The sequence below is a fragment of the Pimephales promelas genome, chromosome 1, assembly GCF_988280905.1.
Source record: "Pimephales promelas chromosome 1, fPimPro1.hap1.1, whole genome shotgun sequence".
Classification (NCBI taxonomy): Eukaryota; Metazoa; Chordata; class Actinopteri; order Cypriniformes; family Leuciscidae; genus Pimephales; species Pimephales promelas.
This window is the reverse complement of record NC_142769.1, coordinates 14,857,729-14,885,232: the sequence shown is the minus strand read 5'-3', so window position 1 is coordinate 14,885,232 and position 27,504 is coordinate 14,857,729. Positions and strand designations below refer to the sequence as shown.

The following is a 27,504-nucleotide window of genomic DNA, read 5'->3' as shown; positions in this document are numbered from 1 at the left end:
GTGAGACCCAGCCTGGTGACCACAACCTGTGGGAGCTTACTCCACCAAGTGGAAGCTACTTCTTCCAGAAGTTAGCCAGAGAAGGGCGTCCCTGTAGCCAGTGACAGGACGCCACTTAAAGTGGGACCCAAGGGAAGACCGGGGTCTGAGCCACATAAGAAGGGACCGAATCATACCATGCGTGACCCTTACCATACAAAATGGATTTTAGAAAGTACACAAGACATCCCGTCATGCGATTTACCACAATAATAGGTGAAGTAGGGGTTAGTGTACTTCACTCTGAATTCAGAAAGGCCGAACTTGAGGCCTGTAACCTGGCAGCCACAACAAGTGGGAACCCATAATCAGGAAGGCCTGACAAGGCCTAACACCCGATAGTCCCAATGCATGGGGAGCTCACATTCAGGAAGGCCGCTGAGGCCTGCAGCCTGACATGTGAAGACTCACCACTACAACTTAGCGACCACGAAAAGTGGGGGTTTCACATTCAGGAAGGCCTGGTGAAGCCTGCAACCTGACATGTGACAACTCACAACCAGGAAGGCCAATGAAGCCTGAAGCCTGGTGACCACAGAGTGGGAGCAAAGTGCTCAGGGAAGGTGGTGAGGCTGTAGTCTGGCTACCGCATCATGTGGGAGCCCACATTCAGGAAGGCTGGGTGAGGCCTGTAAACTGACTACCACAGTATGTGGGAACTCATAACCAGGAAGGCCTCTTTGAGGCCTGTAACCTAGCAACCACCATGTGTGGGAGCTCATCACCAGGAAGGCTTGGTGAGGCCTATAACCTGACCACCACAGTATGTGGGAACTCATAACCAGGAAGGCCCCTTTGAGGCCTGTAACCTAGCGACGACAATGTGTGGGAGCTCATAACCAGGAAGGCCTGGTGAGGCCTGTAACCTGTCGACCACAGTATGTGGGAGCTCATAAACAGGAAGGCCTGGTGAGGCCTGTAACCTGGCGACCACAATGTGTGGGAGCTCATAACCAGGAAGGCCTGGTGAGGCCTTTAACCTGGCGACCACAGTACGTGAGAGCTCGTATCCTGGTGACCACAGTATGTGGGAGCTCATAACCAGGAAGGCCTGGTGAAGCCTGTAACCCAGCGACCACAGCATGTGGGAGCTCATAACCAGGAAGGCCTGGTGAGGCCTGTAACCTGGCGACCACAATAAGTGGGAGCTCATAACCAGGAAGGCCTGGTGAGGCCTGTAACCCGGCAACCACAGTATGTGGGAACTATAACCAGGAAGGCCCCTTTGAGGCCTGTAACGTAGCGACCACAATGTGTGGGAGCTCATAACCAGGAAGGCCTAGTGAGGCCTGTAACCTGGCGACCACAGTATGTGGGAGCTCATAACCAGGAAGGCCTGGTGAGGCCTGTAACCTGGCGACCACAGTATGTGGGAGCTCATAACCAGGAAGGCCTGGTGAGGCCTGTAACCTGGCGACCACAGTATGTGGGAGCTCATAACCAGGAAGGCCTGGTGAGGCCTGTAACCTGGCGACCACAATGTGTGGGAGCTCATAACCAGGAAGGCCTGGTGAGGCCTTTAACCTGGCGACCACAGTATGTGGGAGCTCATAACCAGGAAGGCCTGGTGAAGCCCGTAACCCAGCGACCACAGCATGTGGGAACTCATAACCAGGAAGGCCTGGTGAGGCCTGTAACCCGGTGACCACAATCAGTGGGAGCTCATAACCAGGAAGGCCTGGTGAGGCCTGTAACCTGGCAACCACAGTATGTGGGAGCTCCCACAGATGTCTCTCCGTGGCCACCATAGCACCGACAGAACAGCAGATTGCTTGGTGGCCCGGAGTCCCGCAACAGATCGGTCTGGTAGGCCTGAGGACCACAAGGGCGTGTAGAACCGCACCTGCCTGACCTGCTGCCGTGTACGCTCTGTCATTCAAGCATGAAGATGTCTTGAGCAGCTTGGATGACAGGGTCAGAGCTCTTAGTGAAGAGGACCAACCAGAGACGAGATAGTTAGCCAACGTCTCGTCCACTGGCGGCCTCGACACTTATCCGTTCTCCACGGCTCCCTCCACAGCAGCGAAACTAGCCCGCTGATGCAGATAGAGACGTGAGGAGAACGGATTCTTCCATACCCTCTCGATCCCAGCGTGGAGATCGGAAACGAATGGAAGGCTCATCCGGGCTGGTGGCTTATGGGTGGGGAGGAACCAGCCATCCAAAATACCATGAGCGGGTTCCTCCCAGACGCGCCTCCACTGCAACAGCAATCTGTCTGAGGCGCGCCCCATAATGTCAACCAGCTCAGCGTACACTGGGCAGGAGGGCTGAAATGATTCGGTCTCAACCAAACTGACATCCTTTTCTATATATATATATATATATATATATATTACAGCCAACTCCTGCCCTGCCCAAAGAGAACAGTTACAGATTCACCAAAGAGAGAGAGCGCTCATTTTCTCTCTTCTTAGATGTTCAACATTAATCTGTAACTCACCCTCGTCAGCTGGTAGATCATCCGCGAGGTTAACGCCCCTCTCCCGATAATCTGCCAGCTCCATCTGAAAGCTCCACGAGCTCAACCGCCACTGAGCCTCAGCCCGAGCGGGAACCGGAACCGCGGGGTTCAGATGCCGCGCCCACTTCCCTCGAGAAGTGGGTCAGACGAGAGCAGAGAGTTCTGAAAGGAAAACTCTCAGTTCGCGCAAAAAACTCCCTCGAGAGCTTCCCGCACATGCTCTTCTTTCAGGCAGAACACGCACAGATCGTGTGAATCCTCCGGTGTCAAATATCTGGACACAAGTCGGCACACTCGCGCAAAGTGTTTCTCCACGTCTCTGCGCGCTTAATCGTTGATACTATCACACAGACAAACAGTCCCTGAAGACGAAAAAGATGTTGTCACGGTTTCAAGGCGCCCTTCTTATACATCCAGATTGACGCGCTCATCATTCAAGCTGATGATGCACGGGCTGTCGCCGGTCAACCTGATTACTGTGAGTTGATATTTGATTTCAGACACCTGTCACGCCTGAGGCGTTCCCCATAGCGTCATTCGACGTATTGTTGAGTTCCCTTCGAAAGGGAACTAAACTATAAGCTTATGCTCTTGTTGCATTGCAATGCATATAAGAACTAACTCATTAAGTTGTGCAACATCATAAAGCCCAATGTTGCATTGCAACCTTTATAGAAGTATTTAATTCCCATTGGTCCTTATTTCACCTACCTATATTTTTGTCCAAAGACACTTTGAACTTTAACTTTCTATACATACTCATTGACTCCTTCTTATGTTTCATCAGCCAGACAGTGGTCCTTATTTGATCTACTTAACATGTTTCAAGCCAAAAAGTCTTTGAACTTGAACTCTCCATGAATTCTCATTGACTTCTTCTGATTTTTCTTCAACAGGAGAGATGTCCATATTTGACCTGCTTAACATATTTCTGACGAAAGTGTCTTTGAAATTGAACTTTCTCTTTGACAAATAATCATTGACAAATACTCTTAATGTTTCGATCCAATTGGTCTTGTAATGCTACCCGAATTACACACTGTTCCTTCTTTGGCCAGAGGACTACTTGGCCCCCGACTGAATCTGGATTCTCACAAAGTTTTTTCTCTCCATTCTGTCCCTAATGGAATTTTGGTTCCTTGCCACTGTTGCCTTTTGGCATTTGGCTTGCTTAGTTTGGGACATTTAATATTCAACAATATTATGGACTTCTGCTGTATAATTTTCATGTTATCACTGTGAAGCTACTTTGAAACAATCTGTATTGTAAATAGCGCTATATAAATTAAGGTGACGTGACTTGACTCCTTCTGATGTTTCATCAGCCAGACAGTTGTCCATATATTACCTGCATAACATATTTCTGTCCAACAAGTCATTGAACTTAAATTTTCCATAAATACTCACTGACTCCTCCTGATGTTTCTTCAGCCAGACAGTTGTCCATATTTGACCCACTTGACATATTTCTGGCCAAAGAGTCTTTGAAAGAGAATCCTTGAACTTCATCTTTCTATATGTATTCATTTACTCCTGATGTTTCATCAAAAAGACAGTGGTCCATATTTGATCTAATTGACATAATTTGGTCCAAAGTATTTTAAAAGGATAATTTGCAATGCAAACTCTTAGACTTCTTTTGGTGTTCCTTCAACCACAGAAGAGTGCTTAATCTTCAAACTTTCTATACATAGCCTACTCATAGACTCCTTTAAATGACCATTTGTACATACATACCAGAGAATTTTTTAACATGATCTTCATGTACATACTCATTTAATTGCAATACATATAAGAACCAAGTCATTAAGTTGTGCTTTGTTTGCTGTTTCGTTGCATTTAAAATCTAACTTGTTCCATTGTGCAATGAAAATACAATCCAATAACTGACATAAGAAAACATAATTGCAACTAATTGTTCATTCACTTGTTTATTTGATGGGAAATAATTGAAAAGACAATAAGGATATATCGCATACCATAAAGCCTACCATATGTTGCATTGCAACGCATACAGAAGTATTGTGCATTCAGGAAGTAGCAAAAGACATGTGATTGCAATGCGAATGAGGTTTTTATAATGCAGAAGGTTAATCATTGCAAGCACGATTTAAATTTATCCGTTGTGCATTTATTGCATGCAAAGCTAACGTTTTCAGTGGTGCATTAAAGAGATAACATATAACATATGACATGTTTCACTGAACTATATACAATGACCAACTCATTATGTTGTGCATTGTTTGCTGTTTAGTTGCATTAATATTCTAACTTGTCATTGTGCAATGAAAATACAAACCAATTACTGACATAAGAAAACGTAACTGCAACTTATTGTTCATTCACTTGTTTATTTGAAGGGAAATAGTTGAAAGACAATAAGGATAATTTCACATACCATAAAGCCTACCATCTGTGGTTACATTACAACGCATAATTTGTGCATTTAAGAAGTAGCAAAAGACATATGATTGCAATGGAACAGCGAATGAGGTTTTTTATAAGGCATCAGGTTAATCATTGGATGCATGATATAAATTAATCTGTTGTGCATTTATTGCATGGAAAGCTATAACGTTTTCAGTTGTGGATTAAAGAGATATATAACATATGACCTGTTTTACTGAACTATATGCAATAACTATTCTGTTGTACAACTGAAACGCATGTTTTTGTTGATACAAGAATATGCAACTAACATTTAGGGAACTCATTGCATGAGCCTAAAAACTCATTCCCGATTGCATTGTACACACGAACTTGTGCAATGAAAAATTAAACTACAAGCTATGCTCTTGTTGCATTGTAAGAACTAACTCATTCCGTTGTGCATTGAAGAGGTAACATTTTTGCTGTTGCATTGAATTACAACAAGATCTAACGTTTTGTATTGAAGAATTAACATAAGCTATTGAAAAATATACTTTAGATATTTTAGATACTTTAGATACTTTAGATTTGCTACAACAAAACTGTAAATCATTGCATTACCTTTTTGCATTAAAATGCATTGTTACTGAGTAACATTTGTGCTGGTGCGTTGCACAGACGGTTGTGCACAGTGACACCTTGTGGTGTGTGAGCAAACGAAACGCAGAGCATGCAATTTCACATTTTAAGTCATGTATTTCACCCTAACTGTTTATAGGGTAGGCTATAGGTCCGGGGTCAGGGGATCTCTGGATAATCCGTAATTCGTTTGTAATTATAAAACGAAAATACCGTTTTTCTGTTTTTTGTTTCATATAGAAAAACCAAATTAACCGTTTTTGGTGTCAGAATCAAAAAACGAAAAACCAATTAAAAACTGCCCGTTTTTCGTTTTTTGGCGATCATTTTATCGTTATTCATTTTTGAACAAAGAATGAATTGAGTCTTTGAACTTCTGTCAATTCGTTTTTCGTTTATAAACCAAAAACGGAAGTCACGTGGTCCATTCCTTATTTGGAAGCGAATGTAACCGGAAACACTTTCAAAATAAAAGTAACTACAGTTAGCGAGGTGATGGTAGACTAAAACTGAACTAATATAACATTTTTTAGTACAACTAAAGTAGCACTGGGTGTGAATAAGACTTTAGTTAACTGAAATAAAAATTAAAACAAATAAAATAATAACTCTGGCTGTTAGGGAGAATTAAACATTTGTAAGACCATTGGTGAATAGGGCCTACAGCTATGTATGCTATGAGCAAGGCTCTGCATTGCAACTCTTTCAATAGCATATATGGCCTAAGATGTTTTACAAGCATAGTGGGTGAGTGAAGACTAAAACCTACTGTAAATGTTATAAGGTTATAGTATACGTTACAATTGAGCTCTTGTTTTACATAAGTGTGGGTTTTTAACCACATTTTTGTGTTGATAACAGTTTTTGATAGTTTTGTTTTGCTGGTAATTTGTCAATGGGTGATTGGAAGTTAGCTAATTTAATTTATTTAACCTTGAAAGAATTCATTGTAACGTACATAATGACGTCATTTACAAATATTGGTAATAAGTGATTTCAGAAGGAACAGGAAAAAACACAACAAAGGGGAATGGGCTATATGCACGCATAAGTTCCGCATTTGACGTAAGGATGCTCGTCCATTTCCGGTTGTGTAGATTAAAGCGGAGGAAAACCGGAGAAAACGGGATTATGGCAGAGTCTTCAAAATTTACTGTCCTCCCGTCTTTGAAACGAAACGTACATACGTTTAGATGTAATTTTATATATAGTTATGTTTATTTAATATAATTTTAAAAAGAAGCATAAACACAACGAGGGGTGTCTGTTTTATCTGTTTTTGTGACTAACGTTTCTTTAGTATAACCATGGAGTATAAAATTCAATATAAATTCTCGCTATTGCATTGGACTCTGTGATCGGCGGAAGTTATCGAGCATCCTTACACCTTCACCGGAAATAACGCCGTGCATAGAGCCCATTATTGTTTAATCATGATAATTATTTCATAATCATTATTGCACAATATATTACCTTAAGATTTTTTATGTATATTCTTTAGCTGTGCTCTAGCTTGCTTCCTTGTATTAAACCCTTTGTTTGTAAATTCAATGTAATATTGTTGGCTCTGTGACACATTGCATGTTATTTTCTTGAAGATCATCATAGATGTCCTGCTGCACCCCCTGGGGTCCAAGACAATCTCCACGGCTATGACCTCGACTATAGTAAGCAAAACTTCATACATACTGTTTAATTGTTGTGGGTCTGTAGGATTTATGATTTTGAATGAAGTCTCTCACTTTAAATTCATTAACTACAGTTTTTTTCAGTGACATTGCACTTGAGAAGCTAAATAATAGGTGGCAAATATAATGTTATAATAGTCATAGTTATAATAATTCAGGATAATAGTCATGGGTATATATATATATATATATATATTCAGTATATATATATATATATATATATATATATATATTAGGGCTGTGCAAAAGTTAATTGCGATTAATCGCATCCAAAATAAAAGTCTGTGTTTACATAATATATTTGTGTGTGCTGTATATAATTATTTTGTATATATAAATGCACACACATGCATGTATACGTTTAAGAAAATGTGTTATTCCTATATAAAATATTTATATTTATATAATATAGATTATGTATTTATATGTATATACAGAATTTAAGCGCAAATAATTCTTAAATATATACATGCATGCATAGGTATTTATATATACAAAATAATTATATACAGCACACTCAAATATATTATGTAAAACAGACTTTTATTTTGGATGCGATTAATCGCAATTAACTTTTGCACAGCCCTAATATATATATATATATATATATATATATATATATATATTATTTTTTTATTTTATTTTTTCTCTGGGTGTGTTTTTAATTATGTTGGCCAATGAGACACCATACTGTCCAACTCAAAGCTATTTTTTGACTGATAAATACTGAAATTCTTTTTACTTTCAAATGCTGAATTCAGGGGGTTATGGCTGTGCTCTTGTTACCAGATGAGATATCATTTGATCCTGTGATTCTCCAGGACAAGATCTTGATGCCATCCACACCCAGTACATGACGAAGGTGAGTTTCACAATAGCTATATCACCATCACAAACCAAGAGGCCAAACACAACAGGCCTTCATCCATATGAACTCACCCATATGTAGGAATAGGTTCCGAAACCCGGTATTAAACATTAAAGGGGCCCTGGGGCCAAATTAAGGAAGACTGCAGTATCGATAAGCTCAGATGTTATCAGTTCTGCTGACGGTACTGAAGAAATTACACACACTATTTATTATAGACATTATCTTGTGTCATTGTCATGTGTTTTTCAGGCTGGTTGTTTGTCATTTTGTAAGAGTAGAGAGAGGCTGTACCTCAGTGAAGACTTATTTTACATTAGATAATTCAATTTCCGTACCTGATAAGTTAGATTTTCCGAAAAAACTTCATGCACTGCTTATTTCAATTGTATTTTTCTTCTATTGAATTTATCAATACTTGTAATTTGTTATAATTTTCAATGCAGATTCACTCAATAATCTCTTGAAATTTGTTTTTATATCGCAATATATATAGCAGCAGATAAACAAAATATTTTATTTAAGGTTTTTAGTATTGTGCAGCTCTAATATTGAGCATTTAACCTGATTGAACCTGGAATTGTTATAATAACCTGGAATAATTTGTGATACCAGATGTATGATTATGTATGATAGATTTTGAACTGTATTTTTTATTTTTTTTTTGCAGGTTTTCTGGGATCCACAGTGGAAGGCATCAAGGCGTGAGATGTTGGCTGGACAGATGTACCTGTACACCACACCGACCTCTGCTTTTACATGGATGGCGGATTACTATCATGTTCTGTAAAGGTTTCATTATAGCAAAACAGAGCACCTGTGACAGTGGAATCTGTAGGTGTAACGTAGTCAGTTAAAAGTAGTCAGGTGTAAAGTAGTCACAGAGAGAACGTTTTTTTTTTTTAAGTTTCAAACTTTTTTCTCTTTCACAAAAAACACTGCAGTTACAGCTTTTCAAATTCTTCATTGGAGGTGTACAAATAATTTTCTTTTTTTCAAATCACAAAAAGGGCTGTGCAAAAATTAATTGCAATTAATCGCATCCAAAATAAAAGTCTGTGTTTACATAATATATTTGTGTGTGCTGTATATAATTATTTTGTATATATAAATACCTATGCATGCATGTATATATTTAAGAATTATTTGCACTTAAATTCTGTATATATATATATATATATATATGAATACATAATCTATATTATATAAATATAAATATTTTATATATGAATAACACATTTTCTTAAATATATACATGCATGTGTGTGTATTTATATATACAATATAGGGCTGTGTAACGATTAATTGCATCAAAAATAAAAGTTTGTGTTTACATGATATATGTCTGTATAATTATTTTGTATATATAAATACACACATATGCATGTATATATTTAAGAAAAATGTGTTATTGATATATCAAAGATTTATATTTATGTATAATATTAATTTTGTATAAACATATATACAGTACAAACATGCAAATATTTCTTAAATATATACATGCATGTGTGTGTATTTATATATACAAAATAATTATACACACTACACAAACGTATATAATTTATGTGAACACAAACTTTTATTTTGGATGCGATTAATCGTTTCACAGCCCTAATACAAAATAATTATATACAGCACACACAAATATATTATGTAAACACAGACTTTTATTTTGAATGCGATTAATCGCAATTAACTTTTGCACAGCCGTGTAAGAAATGTATGCTGACATTTAAGGCACGGCCACACAGGGTTTGAGCATATGTGACTGTGAATGAAAAGTGAAGTGTGACCACATGAGAATAGCCAAACAGTATAGATGATTCACAAAATTATACACCAAGAAATGTGCATAATTGGCCAAAATGTTACTGTTTATCAACAAAAATATGACCCTATGAGTTTGGTAATTTTTAGAATAGGATTTGTGCACCTGCAATGAAGAATTTAACTGATGTTTTGTGTAACTGATGTGTTGTGTTTGTGAGAGAGAGAAAGCAAAGAAAAAGAGGTTTGCAACTCATAAAACATTTTCTCGAAGACTAAAAATCTACAAATTGCACTGTTATAGGGACTCTGTTTAGCTTCAATATTACTAGATATAATACAGTGTCAATCTTATTAACTACTATTTATTTTGTATAAAATCATATACAGTATACAGGTAAAAAATTTGGAAACATTTTGGAAGAAGTCTATTCTGCTTATCAAGCTTGCATTTATTTAAAAAAAAAAAACAGTAATATTGTGAAATTTTATCATAATGTAAAACAGCTGTTTTCTATGTTTCTGTTTTTTTATGTGAATATATAATAGTGTAATTATATTATATATAATAACCTAAATTTAATGTTTTATGTTTTGTAATTAATAAATACATTGATTTGAAATCCCTTTGACTTCTGTACATTTGTGAAAATACAGAAATTAGTTATGTGGTGACTGCATTCAGATGTATAGAATAATTGTTTTTCCCAAAGACTTATAGTTATATTAGCCAAAAAGTATTTATAGTGAAACAGATTAATTGTGAACTAGATCTATTGTTGTAGATGCCCTGTGTGTGCGTTGCGGGCCCTGTGTGGGCTTAGTGAGGGATTCCTTGGGGCTAAGTGAGGGCTGCCCATGCAGGGCCAACGTTTTGTGGGCCCAGTGTGCGGGCCCTGTGTGGGTTTAGTGAGGGCTAAGTGAGGGCTGCCCATGCAGGCCCAACGTTTTGCCAATGAGCAAATTCTCATGGGCCCTGCGCTAGCAGCCTGCAGGGGGCACTTAGGCTAGCCCTAAGTGGGCCCGGACAGGGCCAGTGCAGGCTTGTTTGCAGGGCTTTTATACATTTATAGTTCCTCCTCCAGGTTGTGGTTATTAGCCTCTGCAGTGGACAGATGTAGATTTAGCCAGAGCCAGGATGTCACTGTGCAAAAACATAATTTATAAAATATATATTTCATAAATCATATTTTTTTAAATAAAAAAATGAACTTCACCTGCCTTCCAGCTCCCTTTTCTATCGCTATACTATACTATAGCTGCTAAAAACTCTCAGCTTCCACCATCTACTGTTACCCCTTCTGTGTCAAAACAAAACTCTTCCAAAACAAATCTAGAAAGCTTTTTATTTTTCCTTTGCATTTTTCTCCAGTGTAATATTATTATGTTAGTTAAGTAGATTATATATTTTTAACCCTTGTGCATCAATTATATAGAGGACAAAAATGTCCGTGTCAAAAAACTGTCATACAAATGTGAAGCTTGGAGCACAGACTTAAGTTGGTATCATTTTAAAGAAGACCCATGGCAGATTATTGCTGAAGTAAACTAAAGCTTAATTAAAATAATAAGTGAAGAGTTCAGATGCAAAAGCCTCTAAGTGCCATTTGAAATTTTCTTCTAAAATTATCATTTTTATCAAGCCTGTATATTTATGTTCAGTAATTTCACTTAAATGGCAATGAAGATTACCTATTAATTGTCATTTAAGTGGAATTACTGAACTTAAATACACAAGCTTGATAAAAATGGTCATTCTAGAACAAAATTTCAAATGGCACTTAGAGGCTTTTGCATCTGAACTCTTCAAGTAGTAAATCCCAAAAAAAAGTTATATAGGTATAGTTTATGAAAATTATTTATAAAAAAAATATGATTTATAAAATATATATTTTATAAATCAGGTTGAACTCTAAAACTGCAAGAAAATCAAAGCCATGAATCTGAATAGGTTGTGTTCCAAATTTGAGTTGGATAGGCCAATCTAAAAAAAAAAAAAAGAGCTTTCGGTAAGAGTTTGTTTGGGTGCAGTATAAGATTTTCCCCATTGGGTGCCAGCAAAACTCCACTGGTGCACACAGTAATTGGATTTTAGATTTGCAAATTTGAGTTTTTCTCTCTCAAATATTACAAGTACACAAACACATATACACACACAAAAAAATTTATTACACACATACAAACCACACTCTGACATCCACCCACACAATTATCGTTAATAAGCAGAAAACAGGAATAAAGCAACATTTGTTTTATAGGCCAAACCTGGACAACTGGCACCATCTGGTAAAAAAAAAAAAATTGTAAAAATAAAAATTTTGGAGCCTTGTCAACAGAATAAAAGCCTCTTAACAAAGATTGCATCATTTTATAGTTAAATGACCCTGGGATTAAAAATTGCGGTTTCAATGGGTTTCAATGGGAACATTTTTGTCCAAGAGGCGCTGATAGGGAGTATTTTGTGTACCTAATGCAAAATTATTACTTTTTTTTTTTAAGAAAATGGTGGGGAAATTGTAAAATTCCATAAAAAATACACACCTGTGCCAAATTAGCATTAACACAGGTAAAGTGATTAAAAAAAACTGAAAAGAACAAAAATGTCCATAAGGATGCACAAGGGTTAATGCAGCTTGTAGTTCTCATTAGTTATGTAGACCTACTTGTGTGTGAAACCCAGCATTACTCGGTCAAAAATGAGCTGGGACTTTCAGATCTTTTAGCGCTTTTTGGGGGTTTAATTCTGTTTGGTGAACCACCGGGTAAAGGCAGTGCTCTGTACTTTTGGTACTTGTGTAAAGTAAAATAAAAGTGTTTAGTTTTTTACTTTTAGTTTTTTAGCTTTTAGGTTTTCTCCCTGGTACTCGTGTCAGGGCCTCCCAGAGTTTCCCCAATACCTGTCCTGGAGAATGTGAGCCTGTGCACTGTGTGCAGGGTTAAGGACTGATGATAGTAGCAGGACTGGCCCCTTCACCTACCGTCACTCTCTCTTCAAATAAATGCTGGACAGGCAGGACAAAGTAGAACACCACTCCTTCCTCCGGCACCATAAATGGGGCCTTGTTGTCACTTTCAGATATGTATGGTATATGTTAAGCCACATCTTTGTGGATTTTGTGGCACTACTTTTGTGGAATTGGGTGATGTCAGCTTATGACTTTAATTACAAATGTACATCATATTGTACAACAGTACAGTGAAGCATGGCTCTGCATTGCAATTTGCAACTCTTTCACTTGCACACACAACCAACACCACACTTTATGTAAAAAAGATTGGAGAGCATTATTTATTATCTTTAACTTCAGTAAAGCAGATGTAAAACACTACAAGGGGAATGTGTTGCTCTCAGGAGGAGGCTGTTTTTGCACAGTGACATCCTGGCTCTGGCTAAATCTACATCTGTCCACTGCAGAGGCTAATAACCACAACCTGGAAGAGGAACTAATGTATCAAAGTATAATATAACCTTATAACATTTAGGTTTTTAGTCTTCACTCACCCACTATGCTTGTAAAACATGTTAGGCCATATATGCTATTGAAAGAGTTGCAATGCAGAGCCCTGCTCATAGCATACATAGCTGTAGGCCCTATTCACCAATGGTCTTACAAATGTTTAATTATCCCTAACAACCAGAGCTATTATTTTATTAATTTTCATTTTTATTTTAGTTAACTAAAGTGTTTTTCACACCCAGTGCTAGTTTAGTTGTACTAAAAAAAGTTATATTAGTTCAGTTTTAGTCTACCATCACCTCGCTAACTATAGTTACTTTTATTTTGAAAGTTTTTCCGGGTACATTCGCTGACCATTTCACAAGATGTAAACAACACTGGTCCAGAAGCACTTCCTGTTTCAGTTTTTTAACACTACATAAAAGCTGGGATAAAATACAACCAACAGAACATATAAAACTGAATCAAAAAGTTAAACAAACATCTTTAAGATGTGTTTACATGTGAAATAAAGAAAACAGTTACAAACTGAAACAGGAAGTGCTTCTGGACCAGTGTTGTTTACATCTTTTGAAATGGTCTATAAAACCAATGACAGAAGTTCAAGACTCAATTCATTCTTTGTTCAATAAGGAATAACGATAAAATGATCCCCAAAAAACGAAAAACGGGCAGTTTTTAATTGGTTTTTTGATTCTGACACAAAAAACGGTTATTTGGTTTTTCTATTTGAAACAAAAAAACGGTATTTTCGTTTCATAATTACAAACGAATTACGGATTATCCAGAGATCCCCTGACCCCGGTCCGGGTATCGTCCGTTCATTTGTTTTTGCTTTCATATATGAAAACGAAAAAACGAGAAAACAACTTCTTTTTTCGTTTTTCTGAAAAACGAAATTATGACTTGATATTTGGTTTTCCGTTCTTGCACAGAAATCAGAAAAACCACTTGATATTCGAATTTTTCCCTGTGGGTGGGACTATAGTATATGGTCAGGGGATCTCTGGATAATCCGTAATTCGTTTGTAATTATAAAACGAAAATACAGTTTTTCTGTTTATTGTTTCAAATAGAAAAACCAAATAACCGTTTTTGGTGTCAGAATCAAAAAACGAAAAACCAATTAAAAACTGCCCGTTTTTCGTTTTTTTGGAGATCATTTTATCGTTATTCCTTTTTGAACAAAGAATGAAGAGAGTCTTTGAACTTCTGTCAATTCGTTTTTCGTTTATAAACCAAAAACGGAAGACGTGGTCCATTCCTTTTTTGGAAGCGAATGTAACTGGAAACACTTTCAAAATAAAAGTAACTACAGTTAGCGAGATGATTGTAGACTAAAACTGAACTAATATAACTTTTTTTAGTACAACTAAAGTAGCAACTTTTTTTAGTACAACTAAAGTAGCACTGGGTGTGAATAACACTTTAGTTAACTGAAATAAAAATTAAAACCAATATAATAATAATAACTCTGGCTGTTAGGGAGAATTAAACATTTGTAAAAAAAAAAAAAAAAAAAAAAAAAAAAAAACATAGGTGAATAGGGCCTACAGCTGTGTAGCCTATGCTATGAGCAGGGCTCTGCATTGCAACTCTTTCGCTAGCATATATGGCCTAAAATGTTTTACAAGCATAGTGGGTGAGTGAAGACTAAAATCTACTGTAGCTAAATGTTATAAGGTTATATTATACTTTTATACATTTATAGTTCCTCCTCCAGGTTGTGGTTATTAGCCTCTGCAGTGGACAGATGTAGATTTAGCCAAAGCCAGGATGTCACTGTGCAAAAACATAATTTATAAAATATATATTTCATAAATCATATTTTTTAAAATAAAAAACTGAACTTCACCTGCCTTCCAGCTCCCCTTTCTATCAGCTTTTCAGCTTTTCCTATACTATAGCACTATAGCTGCTAAAAACTCTTAGCTTCCACCATCTACTGTTACCCCTTCTGTGTCAAAACAAAACTCTTCCAAAACAAATAGAAAGTTTTAAAACTTTTTATTTTTCCTTTGCATTTTTCTCCAGTGTAATATTATTATGTTAGTTAAGTAGATTAAATATTTTTAACCCTTGTGCATCAATTATACACTCTCAGAAAAAAAGGTACGAAAGCTGTCACTGGGGCGGTACCTTTTCAAAAGGTACACTTTTGTACCTAAAGGCATATTGGTGCATACCTTCATGGTACATATTTATACAATTATGGTACCAATATGCACCCTTTAGGTACAAAAGTGTACCTTTTTGAAAAGGTACCGCCCCAGTGACAGCTTTTGTACCTTTTTTTCGGACAGTGTATTGAGGTCCGTATAATTGATTGACAAAAATGTCCGTGTCAAAAAACTGTCATAAATATGTGAAGCTTGGAGCACAGACTTAAGTTGGTATCATTTTAAAGAAGACCCATGGCAGATTATTGCTGAAGTAAACTAAAGCTTAATTAAAATAACAAGTAAATCCAAAAAAAAAAGTTATATAGGTATAAGTTTATGAAAATTATTTATTTAAAAAAATGTGATTTATAAAATATATATTTTATAAATATATATTTTATAAATCAGGTTGAACTCTAAAACTGCAAGAAAATTGTTAAACTGTAAAAAATCTAAAACTGTAAAAAAAAAAACTCATCATTATCATCACTGTAATATATTGGTCAAATATGAGTTACTTAGTCTAAATAATTTAATAAAACACTCCAATGTGTCTTTGATACATAAAATCATTTATAGTGCTACTGCTCCCCCTCTGAAAAAGTTTATAACACTTTGCTCTGAAAAAACAGAGCGATTACAGTTTTTTTCGATTGCTTAAGCACAATTTTAAAAACAGGGCCCGGTTTGTCAAAACACTACACCCAATTACAGTTTTTTTCGATTGCTAAACCACAGTGGAGCACAACTGGAGCTACATGTGCAAAACTCTATAACTACAGTCTGCACAGCAGCAGTTCATGTGGACCAAACTCTAGATCGTTTTTCATTGCTTGAACACAGTTTTCAAAACTCTACACACTTATCCCATGACTTTAACCACAACTTGCACAACACTGTGGATTTACAGCACTTTGTTCAAATGCTAACACACTGCTGTCAAAACTGTAAACCACTCATTCAAAACAGAATAAATTTCAGCCTTGTGCCTTTCACACACTGCTGATTTTTAAACAATTTTAGCTGAAAGGATGAAAACTTGTGGCCTAATGCTTGAGAGAGGCAGGGTTACAGTACAGTATGTACTTTTAGATTCTACCTTTTTTTCTCATTACCGTAATTCTGTAAATTACTACAGACTATTCAAGCAAACTGCTAATTTTCAATTGTTATGTTCTAAAAATGTAAAAGTATCAAATGAAAGAATGTCACTGTTTTCTTTGAAGAAAATATTACTTTGTATGAAGTGTGAAATTGTTGAAACTGCAAAGATGAAAAGTTTAGATTTTCTGCATTGGTGTTTGGTGCTACTGTTTTTCCTCTCAGTGTGTTCTGAGTGACAGTGTGTGTTATCTCAGTGAGGGTTGTGCATAGTGTTGTGCACACTGAGCCTGTTTTGAGCCATATGTTAAGAGTTGTGCTCAGGTGACTGTTGGTAATGCAGACTGTAGTTAGAGTTTTGCACATTTAGCTCCAGTCGTGCTCACTGTCGTTTAGCAATCGAAAAAAACTGTAACACAACCCTACAACAAAGTAGCACAACACTTCAGATCATTTGCAAAATGGTACACTTTTATCAAAACTATTCAACGTCTTATAAAAACCTTATTTTGCTGTCATAAAATGAACACAACCATCATATGGTTTGACTCTGTTTGAATCAGTTAAACACTCATATGCTCAACCTAAAACACCTAAAACACAAAATACATTCACCAACACCACATGACACAAATTTTGCAGACTAATGAAAATATTTATTTCTTTTCATGTACTCAAGTCAGTCAATACTGAACATTTCAACAACAACAACAAAAAAAAAAACATTTTCCATTTTTCATACAGTATTACTGAACGTACCATTGTACTGTAAGCTTACAGTAATACTGTAACAGATTACATATCCAGTTCAGTACTAAACATTTCTCCGCCAAGCTGGTTCTGGCCACAGGGCCTCGTAAACATCATATATTATGCTATATTTTCATTTGCAAGGCAACATGGGAGGAATCTTTTTGAGTGACGGATCCACTCTTGTATGGATGCTGCTTCAATTTGATCACATGCTTCCTTCATAGCTTGAATGAGGGGCATCTGAACATAGGGCCAGAGATCATAAACCTTCCACCGCCATGTTGAGAAGAACTCAACATAGTCCCTTACTGTAAGAAGAAGGGAGTATGGTGGAAAATACTGTAAATTGTGCGTATTGATGAAATGTGGGACTCATGCAGGACTTCCTCCGCATCCATTTGCAAAACTCTCTGAAATACAGCAAAAGATCACATTGTGTAGATCAATATACTGCAGGTCTGTATATAGTAAAAATTACATGTACAGTACGTAAAAAGGTTATGTGTGCAGTACACAATATAGTCAGTGAATAAAACGTACGACCACATATTCACGCCGCAGGACCTTGACCCTGTCTGAATTTGGTCTTCTTCTTTGTGTCTTCCTGATTGGTGTGTCTACAGTTAAGCACCAGTGTGTGTGCACACCTGGTGGCTGTGTTTAACCAATTGGTTCATGTGTGTGTTTATTTGAAAGCCGTTGCTTTAAAATTGCAAGGAAATTACATCATGATAAATTTCTGTGTCAAATGCATACAAGTGTGTTTAGTGTTTTGTGCAAAACACACTGTGTTTAGTGTTTAGTGCAAAAATGACTTTTTGCAAAACATATCACTGTGTGTAATGTTTTGCAAAAAGTGTGAAGCTGACAATGTGCTTACAGTTGTGCAAATCTAGGTCGGAGTTTTGCTCCTTGAGTGTAAGGTTTTGCTTATTGTGGGAAAGTTCTAATTTTAGTGTGTAAGCAATCGAAAAAAACTGTAACTAGAAGTGTCACAAGAGGGGAGTGTAACCTCCCTCACCGTAAAACTAAATTTGGGAGCTCCTCTTTCTCAAACATCTCTATGAGTCAGTGGAATACGCTCCCCACGGAACTTATTTTATGCACAGATTTTAACACATTTTCAGGTTTGTTAAAGAGTTGGTTGCTAAGTAAGCAAGTTTGCACACATTGTTAAGATTGTGTGTGTGTGTGTGTGTGTGTGTGTGTGCGTGCGTGCGTGCGTGCGTGCGTGCGTGCGTGCGTGCGTGTGTGTGTGTGTGTGTGTATTGTTGGGATTGTGCTATACTGTGTTTAAGATGCTGTTGGGCTGATGGTCTCCCTATGTCATTATTGCTACCTGTATACCTGTATCATAATCATGTGTTTTTAGAATCATGTGCAATTTTAAACTTAATTTTAATTTGTTATACCTGCCCATGGGACTACAGGTGGAAATTAGCAAATGTTGCTACAACCTGGCCCAAGACATATTCTCTTGTTTTACGTAACAAGTTTAATGTTTATTGTGCATTGTCCCTGTTTCAAATAAATAATTTCCTTCCTTCCTTCCTTCCTTCCAAAATCAAAACCATGCATCTGAATAGGTTGTGTTCCAAATTTGAGTTGGATGGGCCTATCTCAAAAAAAATTAGCTTTCGGTAAGAGTTTGTTTGGGTGCAGTAACAGATTTTCCCCATTGGGTGCCAGCAAAACTCCACTGGTGCACACAGTGATTGGATTTTAGATTTGCAAATGAGTTCTCTTGCAAAAGCAAACACAGCTAGATTACTGTAACTCTAAACACCTTCGGAAAAATTGTGTTTTCGTATCAAACAGTAAACACAAGCCATCAACTACTAAGCACACAATGTGCCAACTACATGTAACTACAGTGTCATGTAAACATACAAGGATACAAACTTCAAGTATTGGTGTTTATTCACACTCATAAAAACGAAGACAAAGTCAGAACACAAAATAGTAATTTTACAAAAAAAAAAAAAAAAATCAGCCTACATCATGTCGTCTTTCTGGGTTCGGCCGCAAAATTCCGTCCACATCGCATGCAATATCCTCCGGTCCAAGGCACCGGGGAAAATATGTCCTTGAATGCCGTATCCAGGCCTGACATGATGCCTGGTCAATATCTCCACATGCCTCCTCCATTGCCTGGAAAAGGGCTACCTGTTGATGAGGATGACGGTCGTACACTTTCCAGAACTCCTCAATGGGATTTACTGTACGTAAGAATGGAGAGTATGGAGGGAGGTTGAGTGCCATGAAGAATGTGTGGTCTGTAAACCAGTTGCGGATTGTCCCATATGATGACATATCGGGTATGCTCTTCAACTCCACATCCTCTCCCTCTGCCTCTTTGTCCTCTTCTAGCTCCTTCCTCCAACTTCTTCACCTCCACGTCCTCTCCCTCAGCCTCCTCTGATTCTCACTCTTCTCACTCTTACTGCTCCTTCCATTGTACTCCACACAGACAGCTTACCTGTGGCTTATTTATAGTGCTTAGGCTGATTGCAAAGTGCAAACTCATTTTCTAAAACAGTTTTCACATGTGAAAGTGAGCCAGACAGTTGGCAAAATAGCGTTAATGATAGCCATACATGTGTATAATTTTGCTAGAAGTGTGTTGGAAATTTGGTAATTGAGTGTAAGCATTGAGTTGTGTTTAAAGTTCTGCAAAAAGAGTGTTGTGCAGTGAATTCTGCCTACAGTTTTGCAAAGTGTGTGTTACAAAATTGCAAACTGAGTGCAAAGCAGTTTTTGTGCTCTTAGTTTTGCAAACTCAGTGAGTGGTTTTGCTATACGTATTAATAGTTTTAGAAATTGTGCTACAAGAATCACGATTTGCGCTTAAGCATTCAGAAAAAAACTGTAATAAGCAGAAAACAGGAATAAAGCAATATTTGTCTTATAGGCCAAACCTGGACAACTGGCACCATCTGGTAAAAAAATAAAAAATAAAAATAGTAAAAAAAAAAATTTCGGAGCCTTGCCAACAGAATAAAACAAAGAAAATATCTTAACAAAGTTGCATCATTTTATAGTTACAGTTTTTTTCAATTGCTTACACACTAAAAATTAAAACTTTCCCACTATTAGCAAACCTTACACTCAAGGAGCAAAACACCGGCCTAGATTTGCACAATTGTAAGCACATTGTCAGCTTCACCCTTTTTGCAAAACATTACACACAGTGATTTGTAAAACTCTACACACATTTTCACACCTTAGACACAGATGAGGATTGTGAGGTTACTTCCTTGTAATTAGCACATCTGTGCTTCCACACCTGGTGGATGTGAATATCCAATTCGTTCATTAGTGTGGTCAATGGCAAACTGGGGCTTTGTAATGACAAAGCCCCAGTTTGCCATTGACCACACGAATGAACGAGTTGGATATTCACATCCACCAGGTGTGGAAGCACATATGTGCTAATTTGAAAACGCAGCACTCAGGTGTGCTATAAAAGGCAGCAGGTGAGTATTCAACAAAAAAAGAAGGATCTAGAAGAAGAAGAAGAAGAAGAAGAAGAAGAGTGAGAATAAGAGGGGGAGCTCAAAGAGGACATGAAGGAGGAGGACAAGAAGGAGGAAGAGGATGAGGAGAAGAGGGTAGAGGATGAAGAACAGGAGAAAGAGGTATAGAAAAAGAGGAAAAGAAGGAGATAGAGAAAGAGGCCTAGGTAGAGGTAGAGATAGAGAATGACTTGAAGAGTTGATAGAACCTGAACAAAGAAGACGAGGACCAAATTTGACTCAAGAAATCCTTGCAACACTTATTGACCATGTTATCAACCATGGACTGACACTGATGGAAGCTGGACAAAGAGATCAACCAAATCTCTGGTTGATACTGTAACTGAATAGTTACAATATTCTTGACGCTTTTACATTAGTTCAGAGTCAAGTATGTACTTCACGGAGTAATTGTAATTTGTTTACAGATATTATTTGTTTCATTGATTTCATTTTTGGTTAATTGCTGTAACTGATTATGCTAAGAAATACTGTAAGTATTGTAATAAATACTTGAAATATTCAGTCTGCAGCATCAGTGTTGTGCAGTGCTTTTTACGTTTATATATTCGTGTACAATCTCCCTATATCTCAAACTAATCAGAATGTTGAGTTTGTCACTTTTTTTTTTTTTTTAATTTTCATCTTTTTTTTTAATTATTCCTTACAATGTCTGGCCAAAAAATTTAGCACATGCTATTTCCTAAAAATAGTTTTTTACAAATATGTTTTTTATTTATCACAGCAGTGTGAAACTGGGTCTGATCATTGAGGATTGTGTTGGTTAAATGAAAACTAATAGCATTTTCACAAATATGTGTATATCTTTTGACTGAAGTGTGTATGTTTTGACAGAAGTGTGTCATTTTGCAAACAATCTAGGAATTATGCAAATTGAGTGTGGTGTTTGGATAATTGTCATTATATTTTGAAAAAAAGAACCCGGTTTTCAAAATTGCGTGTAAACAATTGAAAAAAACTGTAAAACAACACCCGTTGCTTTGTGTAATGAAGAGATGTGGATTGTGCATGAAGAACGTTGTGCATCAAAAATACCATATACGTAATATGCACTTTATTGCATTCAAGAACTAAACCCTTCCTTAGTGCGACTGGATAACGTGTGTTGTTTCATTGCAATGCTTATATTTTCTAACTTATTCTTCTTTGGATTGAAAAGAAAAGATAAAACACGCGTGCATTTCATGCATTTCCATTCTACAACTAATTAATTTGTATTTTGACGAGAAAACATCACAAGAGCGATCGCTTTACAATGCATACACTAACTTGTTCCTTTGTGCAACGAAGAGATTTGCAATGCTTGTGCATTGCACATGCACGCAATAACTAACCTCTGTGCAATGAAAAGAAAACACCTAACATGTGTTTCAGTGCATTGCATGATATATCTAACTTGCTCCTCGTTATGCATATGCACGCAATAACTAACCTCTGTGCAGTGAAAAGAAAACATCTAACATGTGTTTCATTGCATTGCATGACATAAACTAACTTGTTCCTCGTTATGCATACAGTCTCAGAAAAAAAGGTACGAAAGCTGTCACTGGGGCGGTACCTTTTCAAAAGGTACACTTTTGTACCTAAAGGCATATTGGTGCATACCTTCATGGTACATATTTGTACAATTATGGTACCAATATGCACCCTTTAGGTACAAAAGTGTACCTTTTTGAAAAGGTACCGCCCCAGTGACAGCTTTTGTACCTTTTTTTCGGACAGTGTATGCACGCAATAACTAACCCCTGTGCAGTGAAAAGAAAGCACCTAAGATGTGTTTCAGTGCATTGCATGACATATCTAACTTGTTCTGTTCCTCATTATGCATATGCACGCAATAACTAACCTCTGTGCAATGAAAAGAAAACACCTAAGATGTGTTTCATCTCACTGCATGACATATCTAACTTGTTTCTCGTTATGCATATGCACGCAATAACTAACCTCTGTGCAGTGAAAAGAAAACATCTAACATGTGTTTCATTGCATTGCATGACATAATCTAACTTGTTCCTCGTTATGCATTAGTTATTGAGGTGCATATATGCACGCAATAACAAACCCCTGTGCAGTGAAAAGAAAGCACCTAAGATGTGTTTCAGTGCATTGCATGACATATCTAACTTGTTCTGTTCCTTGTTATGCATATGCACGCAATAACTAACCTCTGTGCAATGAAAAGAAAACAACTAAGATGTGTTTCATCTCACTGCATGACATATCTAACTTGTTTCTCGTTATGCGTATGCACGCAATAACTAACCTCTGTGCAATGAAAAGAAAACACCTAACGTGTTTCAGTGCATTGCATGATATATCTAACTTGTTCCTCGTTATGCATATGCACGCAATAACTAACATCTGTGAAGTGAAAAGAAAACACCTAAGATGTGTTTCATTGCATTTCATAACATATCCAACTTGTTTCTCGTTATGCATATGCACGCAATAACTAACCTCTGTGCAATGAAAAGAAAACACCTAAGATGTGTTTCATTGCATTGCATGACATAATCTAACTTGTTCCTCGTTATGCATATGCAAGCAATAACTAACCTCTGTGCAATGAAAAGAAAACACCTAACATGTGTTTCAGTGCATTGCATGATATATCTATCATGCAATGCATCGTTATGCATATGTACGCAATAACTAACCTCTGTGCAATGAAAAGAAAACACCTAAGATGTATTTAATTGCATTGCATGACATATCCAACTTGTTCTTCGTTATGCATATTGTGACGAGCACCCTCAGAGGAAGCAGCGTCGCCCTGGCAACCAACACAAAACACCTGCACGTCCTCATCGCTGGCTGATCGGTCACAGCTGCTCCCAATCAGCCCACAGCCACATAAGCAGCACATGCTTAGCAAACAGACAGACACTAGTCTTGAACTGAATGGAAGTGCTGGTCTAACCTTTCTCTCTATTCTCCCCAGAAAGCAGCGAGTGACCGACAGCCCATCATTTGTGGAGCACGTTTTGGAAACCCACTTTCATTTGAATTGAGCACGGAAGAGCACTTAAAGCACCCACCACCACAAGCCATCTGAACTTCTTTCACCAACTTTATTTGATTGTAAATAAATCCACCCTCTGGGGCCTTTTCACAAAGCCAGCCTTGTCGAGTGTTTCTTCACCCCGTGACAGTGGTGGAGAATGCGGGCAAGTTCATGAAGAATCACCGACAAGTTCACCGCCCCAACCTCTGAATTTTTTTTCTCTTTTCCTGTGCACTACAGGTGGCGGAAAGCGGCACGCTCATCCCTGCAATGGAGGAAATATTAAAACGCCTCACTGAAGTGAGCATCCGCCAGCAACAAATTGTGGAACATCTTGCCACTCGCCAGGGCAGGACGGAGGAAGAACTCATCGCCATTGGTGCTTCCGCCACCCAGCGCATTCCGCTACCTGATTCTCGCGCCCAAGCAACCCGCCTGCTGCCGAAAATGACCGTTGATGACGACGTAGAAGCCTTCCTGCAGGTCTTTGAAACCACCGCTAAGAATGAGGCATGGCCCGAGGATGAGTGGGCACGTGCGCTGGCACCCCTCCTCACCGGAGAAGCCCAAAGGGCTTATTTCTCACTTCCCCGTACGGATGCCGAAGATTATAATAAAGTCAAGCTGGAAATTTTGGCGAGGCTCGGCCTCTCTTCCATCTGCGCTGCCCAGCAGTTTCAGGAATGGGAGTTCAAGCCCCGTGTGCCGGCCCGGGCGCAAGCAGCCGAGCTCAGCCGTATTGTTCAACACTGGCTCTTGGAAGGGAACCCCACCGCAGCTCAGGTAGTGGAACGAGTGGTGGTCGATCGCCTCCTCCGCGCTCTACCCCGTGCACATCGACAAGCGGTTGGGATGAGAAACCCTACCAACATCCTGGAGCTTGTGGAGGCGATGGAGCTGGCGGATGCCATCCATCACCGTGAGGCTGGGGACCGAGCGCTGCCGTTTCCCCGGAGGGTGGTCCAGGAGCGACGCCCGCTCGAAGGGACCCCACGACCAGCCAGCAGACCGATGGTTTCCCCACCGCGAGATGAACCCATGCCCAGCGCTGAACCACCGTCACCCCCGCGAGCATGGTTAGCGGGTTGCATCGTTCACCAGCATGTACCATCGGGAGCCCCTGAAGCAGATGTGGTGGTTGAAGGGAAAAGTTTCCGGGCCCTGCTGGACTCGGGTAGTGCGGTCACCCTAATCCAGTCGCGGCTGTGTGGGCCCCGAAGCGGCCAGAAGAACTTCCTGCCGATTACCTGTGTGCACGGAGACACTCGCCAAGTACCATCGCGTAGAATCACTATCTCGTCACCCCAAGGTACCTGGCCGGTGGAGGCTGGCCTGGTGAAGGACCTGCCGGTGGCCCTACTGCTTGGAAGAGATTGGCCCGGCTTCGACAGACTGCTCACTGCCGCTACTCAGACTGCCAGCCCAGAAGGGAACCGTCAAAGACGGAGACGGCCTCGTGGACCCCGCCGCCGACCTGCCCTGCTCGCCTCCGACAGCGGGAGAGATGGTGAGTCCCCCTCCCAAATTACTAATCTGTTTTATGATGTATACCAACAGGCTGCGGGAGGGGGCTCCTTTGCCAAGGAACAACGGGAGGACGATCGGCTCAAGCATTGTTGGGCTCAGGTGCGAACCGTCGATGGAAAAGACGTCCTCCCCCGGCCCCACCCTCTCCCGCATTTTGTCGTTGAGAATGGCCTGCTGTACTGTGTCGCTCAGCGGAGGGGGGAGGAGAAGAAATTACTGGTTGTTCCTAGAGCCAAGACCGGAACCATCCTAGAGCTGGCGCATTCCCATCCCATGGCAGGACACCTCGGGGCAGCCAACACCACTCAGCGCATCCGCGACCGTTTTCTCTGGCCGGGCCTAGAGGCCGAAGTGAAGCGGTTCTGCCAAGCCTGCCCGACTTGCCAGGTCACGTCGCCCCGGACCCCTCCCCCCAGCCCGCTCATCCCGTTGCCGATCATCGAAGTGCCCTTCGAGCGGATTGGAATGGACATAGTTGGGCCGTTGCCAAAGTCTGCCCGGGGGCACGAACACATCCTGGTGATCGTCGACTATGCCACCCGGTACCCAGAAGCAGTGCCCCTACGTAAGGCCACCGCAAAGTCCATCGCCCAGGAGCTGTTCCTGTTGGCCAGCCGAGTCGGTCTCCCCTCGGAGATCCTGACTGACCAGGGGACCCCGTTCATGTCTCGGCTGATGGCGGATCTCTGCAGGCTGCTACGGGTGAAACAGTTGAGGACCACAGTCTACCACCCCCAGACGGACGGACTCGTGGAGAGGTTCAACCAGACCCTTAAGCAGATGCTTCGACGAGTGACGGCAGAGGATAAGCGGGATTGGGACCTCATGATTCCCTACGTGCTCTTTGGAATCCGCGAAGTTCCCCAGGCCTCAACTGGGTTCACCCCCTTTGAGCTCTTGTTCGGTCGTCAACCACGTGGACTCCTGGATGTCGCCAGGGAAGCTTGGGAGCAGCAGCCTGCCCCTCATCGTACTATCATCGAACATGTTCGACAGATGAGAGAACGGATCGATCGAGTAATGCCATTGGTCCGCGAACACCTCTGCAAGGCCCAGCAAGCGCAGCAACGCCACTATGACAGGGCAGCCCAACCACGAGAATTCCAGCCCGGAGACCGCGTCATGGTCCTGGTCCCCAGCTCTGCCTGCAAGTTCCTGGCCTCCTGGAAAGGGCCATATACGGTACTGGAAAGAATTGGACCCGTCACGTACAGGCTGAGGCAACCTGGTCGGCGGCAGGCGGACCAACTCTACCATGTCAACCTCCTAAAGAAGTGGGTGGGGACGCGGGACCAGCTGGCTGCCTTGAGTCTCACTGAACCTGTGGTTGTTGACGTCAACCCTCATCTCTCGGCTGCCCAGAAGGTGGAGTTGCAGCACCTGGTCAGTCAGTTCCAGGATGTGTTCTCTACCCAGCCCGGGCGGACCAGCGTGATCCAGCACGACATCAAGACATCCCCTGGAGTCATTGTCAGGCAACGGCCCTACCGTATCCCCGAAGCTCGTCGGCAGGCTATTGAGGATGAGATCCAACAAATGCTGAAGTTGGGGGTTATTGAACCATCCCGGAGTCCGTGGTCCAGTCCCATTGTAATGGTCCCAAAGCCGGATGGCACCCTCCGCTTTTGTAATGATTTCCGCCGCCTGAACGAAGTCTCTGAATTTGACGGGTACCCTATGCCTCGGGTCGACGAACTGCTGGACCGCCTCGGAAGGGCCCGGTACATCAGCACCCTAGACCTCACCAAGGGCTATTAGCAGGTACCACTCTCTGAAGCTGCTAAGCCGAAGACTGCCTTCTCGACTCCCAGTGGCCACTGGCATTACCGGACCCTTCCCTTTGGCCTGCACGGGGCCCCTGCGACATTCCAGAGAATGATGGACATCATCCTGCGGCCCCACCAGGCATACGCAGCGGCCTACCTAGATGACGTGGTGATCCACTCCGAGGCATGGGAGGAACATTTGGATCGTCTGCGGAGGGTGCTCTCAGAACTCCGGCGGGCTGGACTCACCGCCAATCCCCGAAAATGTCACCTAGCCCTCTCCGAGGCCAAGTACCTGGGTTTCCAAGTCGGACGAGGCCTCATACGGCCGCAGGAAAAGAAAGTAGAGGCCATCCACA

General features: G+C 40.0%; 1 protein-coding gene and 1 long non-coding RNA gene across 2 annotated transcripts; both read left to right on the top strand.

Moving 5' to 3' along the window:
- The first annotated feature begins 6,977 nt into the window (after positions 1-6,977).
- On the top strand, positions 6,978-10,461 carry LOC120491923 (uncharacterized). The gene is made up of 3 exons (XR_016152323.1): positions 6,978-7,179; positions 7,962-8,062; positions 8,739-10,461. It is a non-coding gene; the product is annotated as an uncharacterized LOC120491923 (long non-coding RNA).
- A 13,133-nt stretch (positions 10,462-23,594) lies between these two features.
- LOC148998381 (uncharacterized) lies at positions 23,595-27,147 on the top strand. The gene is made up of 2 exons (XM_089128071.1): positions 23,595-23,929; positions 24,093-27,147. Exon 2 carries the CDS (start codon positions 24,123-24,125, stop codon positions 27,135-27,137), a length of 3,015 nt encoding a protein of 1,004 aa, XP_088984197.1. The 5' UTR covers positions 23,595-23,929; positions 24,093-24,122; the 3' UTR covers positions 27,138-27,147.
- Positions 27,148-27,504: the final 357 nt, after the last annotated feature.